We start from the raw sequence: 8,740 nt of genomic DNA, 5'->3' as shown, positions 1-8,740 counted from the left end.
CGGTTTCGTAAAACTTGTTTTATTATTGAATCTTGTTAGTTTTACATATTATAATGTGTTGTGAAAAGCGTTTCGTCTAAAAGTGTCGGGAAGTGAGAGATCTTTAAACGAAAATTGGACATTTTGGACAGCGGGCTGCCAGGCCTTGTGCGCCCCGCGCACACAAGGGGGGCTGCGCGCCGCGCACCCTACTGTGTACAAAAAAAAAAAAAAAAAAAAATTCGCGTGTTTGGTTGGATAACGGGTTGGGTTGTTACAAGGAACTTAGATGTTGGTCTAAGCTTAATTACCCTCACATGTAATGCACATAAAATGGCTAACTGAAGGGAAAAAAAAAAAAAAAAAAAACTTATGTCGAATTCAAGAAAAAAATGCAAAGTAATGAACTATCCTGCTCTGTCGTTTGGCACATACGTGGTGAAATGGAAAGATTATGAGGGCAATATGTGTGACTTTTTCTATTCAACAAGTGTGGGAATACCTACGCCTTGCAAGGAGCTCAAGTGCAATGGTTCCCGGTTGTTTGGTACTCTCAATCTCTGTTGCAAAACACCCCGTCTCGAGCCGTTGCGACGCCCGTCTCGACGGTTTGGTGACTAGCCCGTCCCGTCTCGAAGAAAACCGTCTAATATGACAGTCAACGGTCAAAATTCAGGTCAAAGTTGAAAAAATCGCGTCAAAGTCGGTCAAAATTCAGAAAAGCGTGAAAATCGATAAAATCGGTGAAATATATCGTATTTTAGTTTGAATTTTTTGTATTAAATTGACGATGATAGCAATTATGGATACAAATTAATCAATTGAAGTTTTTTGCTTTAAAATATGTGTACATATATGCATTTTTATACTTAAATATTTAAAAGTCAACTTTGGTCAACGTCCGTCTCGACCTCCGTCTCGACCCCGTCTTGAACGTCTCGACCTTTTTAGGACCCGACCGTCTCGACCCCGTCTCACGTTTTTTGCAACCTTGCTCTCAATGCATTCCAAGACGTGCGTTTATCGTGTGGCTCCTAATGGGTGAAAGACAGAAGACTCAAGATAAGTTAAAAGCTTGAAAAATTCGGCAGAGTGATATTATAATTTGTCCGTTGTGTAACATGGTTCCTGATTCACATGACAACTTATTTTTCTCATGCGATTTTTAATGCCAAGTTTGGTCCCTTGTGTTGAAGCATATCGGTTTCCTAATTGTTACACATTATCCGAAGGCTTTTGTTCTCTTGTTAAGCCCGTTTGCTTCTAGAAACGTCGTGATGATAGTTGTTATCAAACTTCTATTCGTTGCTCATGTCTACTTTATTTGACAAGAGAGTAATCGCAGAGTATTCAAGAAGGGTAATTGGTCCCCGGCTCAGGTGTACGAGATGATCTACTCTACTGTTCGTCTACAACTTTCGAGTTTCAAGTGGAAGGAGTCTCCCAGTTCTCTGCGGCTCAAATTAGATTGGAAAATATCTTGAGTTTGTATGTTTGGCGTTGAGCATAGGCTCGTGTTGCTTTAAGTTGTTTTCTGTAAGCTTGGTCGTTTGTCAGGTTATAGGGCATTATTTCCTATAACTCCGTACTTATTTGTACTCTTGTTTTTTCTATTAATATATTTACCTGGTGAATCCCCTTTACTAAAAAAAAAGTAATGAACTCTACACGTCAAAAAAAAAAAAAAAAAATTGAAATGTCGAGACAATTTATGATAAATTACAAGGACCATCCATATAATTTTGTCTAAATTTTGTTTTATTTCTTTATTTTATAATAATATATAATATATATGGTTTTGTCGATAATGTAAGATAATAATAATCATAGAATAATAAAGATAAAAATATTTACATACTCCGTAATTAATAACTTTGGTTTTAAAAAAAAAAAAGAAAGGCCGATGAGCTTACTTTATCCTTATAAAATAAGATGGTCATCATTTTTCACGTGTGAAAATGGCGTTCACATGGGTTGTACGTATTGTATGTAAGGAAAATGTATGTTTTATAGGAGACATCTAGTCGACATGTCGGTGTTACTGTATGTATTGTTTTGTACTCCGTATTATTAACTATAGAATTTTTTTTATGGGTCTTTAAAATTGTTAAGGTGTATAAAAAATGTGCACAATTCAATGTCATGGTAACTCTTATGTACAAATTTTTGATGCACCTTAATGATAACTCTTAGTAATGATTCGTACACAATTACTGAAAACCCATTTTATTAAATTATATAAATTCTCACTTGTCTTCATGACTACGTGCATTGTTTCAATGAACGTGTTTTACGACGAGAATATTAATGATGGCCAGAAGACATACTATGGTGAGTCGAAACAATCGTTTGAAAATATTAATGTTATTAGTTTTGATTTAACGCACCCGTTCGCGTTGTTAAGTGAAAACGTTAATTTCAAGAGCTCCATGTTGTATATTTAGAAGAAGACAATGTTAGAAACAATCACACTCATTTCTTACGCACAATGAATATTGAGTTAAAATAAAGAAAATCCACTACATGGTGAATCGTTGAATTCAATTATATCTTATATTTATGGATGAAGATATTATAAACATGATTCACCGTAATATTGACGGTGATGATTATTCAGATTGAACGTTTTTTAACTATTAATCTAAATTTACGTAACTTTATTGATTTTATGCTATATATTAGTGTAATTTTATTTATGTTATGTATGAATGTAATATTTTAATTATGTAGTTTTTAGTTTTTATTAATGTAATTTTTTTTTGTTTAAATTATTATGTTATTATTTATTTTAAATAAATTAAATAAATATTACCTCATTTGTTTCAATTCTATTGTTCATCATTCAATTTTGTTATGTTTCAATTTAATTGTCTACGTTCATAATTTTAAAAAAATAATGTGATAAAGTTTAATTCTATTGTTCATCATTCAATTTTGTTATGTTTCAATTTAATTCTCTACTTTCATAATATTAAAAAAATAATATGATAAAGTTCTTTTGTGTCACTACTTTATACATGTAAGAAAAAAAAAATAGATAAAAGTTAAGAAATGGAATTGTAAAGTCTACAAAAAGTATATGTGAAAGTCATTTTTTTTATTTGTGTGATTTTTGTCGGCGGACAATAGATTTGAAACGGAGTATTAAAAAAGTGAGGGAGTATGTCATGATTAAGAGTTTGACTTGAGTGGTATGTGAGTGAGATCCAACTTGGAATACTCACTCACAACTTAGGTTCGAATCTCACTCCAAGCAGGGAGTTTCTAACATTTGATTGTACAGCCAACATCAATGCGATTTGAAATGTCTATGGGTTTTTACAACCTTCGATTGTACTACCAATATCGTCGCGAATTGAATTTCCTCCTAACGCATGTGTGAGTGACAAATGAGAGGATTCGATGTTACTCAAAAAAAGTTTCGAGAAGTATATAATGATGTAGTAGTGTCATCATAATTTTGTCACTAATTTATTTTGTTCTTTCTATTTTCTCTAGTCAAAACACAAAACTAACAAGTCAAACTCGAGGCTTTATCCCTTATTCGGATCATTTCTAAAAAAAATTACCCGCTTCATTTCACTATCCGGATCCTTCACCGGCGACACCACCACCACCATCCTGTCCATCCACCTCCTTCCACTCACTGTTCCGTCGTCTAAATCTACCGATTCGCACAATACACACACTCCGTTACATGTTTCCGTTCATTTCATAACCTAATTGAATGTATTCCATAAACCCTAATTCTATCTTCACCAAACCCCCAACCACCACTTACCTACCACCTCCGGCCACCATCCTCCGTCCCCGAGCTACCGCAGACAACCTCAACTGGCCATTCACTCTATCCGCCGTCGCCGATTCTTACTCATCTCCCGGTAATCTCAATAATATCGATCTTGCCGGAGCTCCAACACCTGTAGATAAACGACGTAACCGTAATTTATCTAACGATATTAATAGCAGTAACAGTAATAGTAAAATAAATGCAAAGGAGAGATGGTCACGTGACCGTGAGAGTTACTTAACTGACGATGATGATCCTTTGCCGTTACCGATGACGTATCCTGATACGTCACCGGTGTCTCCTGATGTTATTGATAAGCGGTTACGCTGCGATCCAATGATCGAGGTTCGTATTGTTCAAATTCTGTTAGAAAGTAGTTGTATTAGCTGCAGTTTGATTACTGACAGTTATGGCATTTGAAGTTAGTGTTAAAATTAGTTATCTAGATTAAACTTTATGTCATACTCCGTATCATAATTCATACTTACCTTTCTAACTTGCAATTTTCACTGTAAAATGGTAGAGTTTTGAGTGAATAGCAATTTGTAATAAATTTGAATTTGCTGACTCACGTTTTTACTATATCTTTTGACGAAGGTTTCGTAGCATTTTGGAAAATAGAAGAGAGTGTGAAAGTTATACGATGTAAAAGGCGTTGATTTGCAGGGGTTTTGTTTGTCTTTCTGACAGGACTATAACTTCAGTTAGTTGTTATTTGACTAACAGTTGTAGAGAAGTTAGTTGGTATTAATTTGTGCAATTGGTATTGTTATATGTATAGGATTGTAAGGAAGTAGTTTACGAATGGACTGGAAAATGTCGAAGTTGTCAAGGATCAGGATACGTGAGTTATTACAACAAAAGGGGAAAGGAAGTTGCCTGCAAATGCATACCCTGCCAAGGGATAGGTATAATGTTTTTGAGGCTCTCTAGCTTATTTCTTCAACTTTGTATCTCAATAAAAGGTTGTGGTCAGCAGCGAATAGATAATTTAATAGCTTAAGACAACGAAATTTAACATATAAATATGCTAAAAAAAAAAAAAAAAAAAAATCAGTCATCAGGGGTGACTTACCTCGATTGCTGTACACTGCCGCTGGTTGTGTTCTTGTATATTTGATATGTTTTAAAAAACTATCAGTAGTAGGTCTAGTGGCTTCTTACAGTATGGTTGGATCATTACCAAGATTAATATAAAAAGTATTAATAATTCATCTTTGTATACTGAAACTTTTGAGAAATTTAGGAACATTCTACTACAATAAGAAATCAATATATTTTAAATTTTTTGTTATCATTTTCCTTGCATCTTTGGCCTGGCCATTTGACCTTAGAGATCTTAGTTAATTATTCGTAATGTACACGCCTCTTTTAACATAATAGAATCCTTGCATCAATTATCCATTTTATGTTTGATGTTTGAGTATGGATTCATATTTAACTTTGTGCTTACAGGTTACGTCCAAAAGATTACAGCACGCAAGGACATTGATGTAATGGAGGATCTAGATAATGGAAAACTTCCTTGACTCACATAATTTTAAATATTGTTTTATTGAACTTTCGGCGAGCTTAATGCTTTCCGATTCATCTACGGCATATTGTTGTAATTCTTGAGCTACCAGCTCTTTTGTAATACTTAAAACACATTCATAGAAGATACAGGGATAGAACCAGGTCTTTATTTGTTTTGAAATTATACAAATAATAAAGATTAGTTCTATAAGATTTGAAATTTTAAATCCTGATATCACTTTGTAGTCCCAAGTGATCTTATAAGAAGATATTATACTGGGCATTCGGGTCATGTTTGTGTCCAACCGGGTGGAGCTCAAATGGGTCAGATTTTTTTAACAGGTCTAAACGGGTCGAACCCAATTGGGTCAGTATGACATGGTATGCAATATATAGAAAAAAACCCAAAGCATCTTCAACATCCCTACTTCAGCTACATGAATACTTAGAATTCATAATATTATATATATATATATATATATATATATATATATATATATATATATATATATATATATATATATATATATATATATATATATCAGTAATATGATCATAAACAAAGCCACAAACATGCTTTGAGTAACAATCTGTAAAATTATAACCGTGCAATTTTAATAAAGCAGGAGCAATTTCACCAATAATCACCACATGAACATTTTCCTTCCTTGAAATGATGAAACCTCCTGTTATCTCTAACAATCAATTCCCGACCCACAATTCTCGACATAATCTTTACCGCATTATGACAATCCCCACAAATACGAAGATTCTTAATGATCCTTAACGGTGTCCTTGCTGGCGTAGATATCAATCCAAACGCAATCGCCAAACGTTCACTATGATAAAGCAACGCCTGTTCTTTAGCTTCTTGATCAATATCATGAAGAACATATCTAGTATCCGGGACATAAACTTGTTCCTTATTAGCAGCCCTAAATTTTTCTTCGTCTTTGTAAAGCGTCGGGCTCCTAAACTCGCTCACCCTATTCTTACCTTCAAGCATATTAATAGCAGAGAATTTTTTAGGACGTGGGGTCGGGATTTTTTTAGGGTCGGTTTTTGATGGATCAAGACCAGTCAGTATCCCCTCAGCTCGATCCTCTAAATCAACGTCACCATGAATTCGCGCATAGTTCATTAACGCTTCCCATATTTCAGACGTGGGTTCAAACGGAAGTTTCTCTACGTACTCCGAAGCTTGATCAACATGTCCAGGTTTACCAAAAAGACCTAACACCCCCAAATAGTGTTCGATATTTGGACTAATTTTGTACTCTTTCTGCATAGCTTCAAAATGTATAAAACCCTCTTCTATAGCATCAGCAGCAGCACACGAATCTAAAACAGCAATAAACGTTTCTTCGTTTGGCTCCAATCCAGTATTTCTCATATCCTCAAACATCATCAATCCATCATCACCTAACCCATTACCTGCATACCCATTAATAATCAAATGCCAAGCATCTATATTTCTGTCAGACATATGATCGAACACCCTGCGTGCATCCACCATACTTCCACATTTAAAGTACATATCGATCACTTTATGAACCAACTGCATATCACCTCGATAACTCGATCTCAAAAAGTAATCATGCACTTTCTTAGCTTCTTCAAGTTTCTTCATTTTCCCACATAGCGCAAATAAAACCCCAAAACAATCAGCATCAGCAAGCTCACCTTGCCCCATCAATTCAATAGCTTCCTTAAGCTTTCCCTCTTTACATACACTCAATAAATCAACTTTTTTTACAGGAGCATGATTGGGGTTTTGTGGTGAGTAATTAAACGGCTGCTGCTGCTGTTGCTGTTGAACATTTTGTCTTTGAATTGGAGCAATTGGAGGGTAATTTTGACGCAGATTAGGGTTTTGCTGATAATTATAATTCTGTTGGTTAGCATTTTGGGGGTAATGTTGATGCTGATAATTCTGTTGGGCAACATTTTGAGGGTAATTAAAGCGCTGATTAGGGTTTTGTGGCGGTGAATGATTTTGATGATTTGGGTATCTTTGATTGAATTGATCGTTATATTGATTATTAGGGTTTGATCGGTGATGATGATTTGGTGGTGAACTGAAACTGTTTGGGGCAGTTGAAGAAGTTAGGGTTTTGATACTATTACGATTAAAAAAAGATGTGAACTTGAGTGAGGAACTGAGTTTTGTCCTGCGAATCGCCATTAGAGACATCATTGTTGTATTTGTGGGTTTTCAGTTTTGTTTTGTTAAACCCTAATTTGAGTTTGTGAGAGTATGTGAAATGATGAGTTATGAATGAATACATGGGTATAAACGTGGGTCATTAACGGGTCGGGTATAAAGATGCAACAATTTGTTTTATTACTTTTTGTTTTTCGAAAAAACAGGAAATTAAATTAAGTAGATCCGAAAATTAAAAGATTAAAATTGATGCACACAATTGAAACTAGTTTCTAACACTAAAAACTAGTTATCGAACCCTCGCTTCACGCCGGGGGTTCGGTTTTCAATGTATTTTATTGCATTTAGTAAAATTATTTTGTGACTAACGATGATGTCGTTGAAGCGCAACTCGAGTCGAACTAAAAGGTATAACCCGTGAGTGATTTAAATGTTATTTTAAATTAACAATATATGTGCATCTCCGCGTTTCGCTATGGAATTGTCGACTTTTAAAAATTTAACGCAAAATCAACGTTTATGAAAAGTACCCCAAATATTTAGCGTTTTTTAAAAAGCGTTCGTTTTGCGTATAGCTAGTGAGATTGTGTTCCTAAAATTATTTCGAGTTTAACGATGGTGTCGGAAAAAATTAACTCGTTGCGAGCGAGAAGATATGACCCGTTGAATATTTGGGTGGAGTTTATTTAAGATTTTTTATGAAAATGGTTAGTTGACACTTTACCCCCCTTTTGGGGGTCGATTTGAATTTTTTAAAAAAGTGTGGGGGCATTGTTGGTAAAATGAAATTTAGGTAAAATAAAAAAAAATAAAAAAAAAATGAAAAGTCGAGAATACCCCTGATTACTATTCATAACTTTTGTTTATTACTATTCATAACTTTTGTTTATTAGTTAATATGTAAATACAAACTAATACCAATCAATTGAAAAGTAGCTAACAACTTTTTGTCTAAACCAACGCAGTAACAAACCATTGAACTAAGCCATTAAACCAAATCATTGAACCAAGTCAAGGAACCAAACCCTTGAACCAAACCATTGAACCACACATATTAGTTGCTATCACACAAAACAATGAACCAAAACAAAACAAAAAAACACCTTGAATACCCAAGATCTCCAAGGGGCGAGGAGATCTAAAAACGTAGGTAAGAATTCCGACAACCTCCAAATAGTAGTGAAGATGAACCCAACCTAGAGCCCTCCGGTCACTGGAAAATGAGAGGAAACAAGCGGCCGAATCGGGAAGAGAAGAGATCGTTGGAAAAATCTCAGGTCTCAGAAAACTGC

At 34.6% G+C, this 8,740-nt stretch overlaps 2 protein-coding genes across 2 annotated transcripts; one reads left to right on the top strand and one right to left on the bottom strand.

The window, feature by feature from the left end:
- Nucleotides 1-3,475: 3,475 nt before the first annotated feature.
- On the top strand, nucleotides 3,476-5,511 carry LOC139897969 (protein disulfide-isomerase SCO2-like). The gene is made up of 3 exons (XM_071880685.1): nucleotides 3,476-4,114; nucleotides 4,551-4,677; nucleotides 5,225-5,511. Exons 1-3 carry the CDS (start codon nucleotides 3,707-3,709, stop codon nucleotides 5,296-5,298), a joined length of 609 nt encoding a protein of 202 aa, XP_071736786.1. The 5' UTR covers nucleotides 3,476-3,706; the 3' UTR covers nucleotides 5,299-5,511.
- Nucleotides 5,512-5,815: 304 nt separating this feature from the next.
- LOC139897968 (pentatricopeptide repeat-containing protein At2g15690, mitochondrial-like) lies at nucleotides 5,816-7,524 on the bottom strand. Its single transcript, XM_071880684.1, has one exon. It carries the CDS (start codon nucleotides 7,479-7,481, stop codon nucleotides 5,919-5,921), a length of 1,563 nt encoding a protein of 520 aa, XP_071736785.1. The 5' UTR covers nucleotides 7,482-7,524; the 3' UTR covers nucleotides 5,816-5,918.
- Between the last annotated feature and the right edge of the window lie 1,216 nt (nucleotides 7,525-8,740).

This window comes from Rutidosis leptorrhynchoides, chromosome 3, assembly GCF_046630445.1.
Source record: "Rutidosis leptorrhynchoides isolate AG116_Rl617_1_P2 chromosome 3, CSIRO_AGI_Rlap_v1, whole genome shotgun sequence".
In the NCBI taxonomy this organism is placed as follows: Eukaryota; Viridiplantae; Streptophyta; class Magnoliopsida; order Asterales; family Asteraceae; genus Rutidosis; species Rutidosis leptorrhynchoides.
This window is presented reverse-complemented; position numbering and strand designations above follow the sequence as displayed.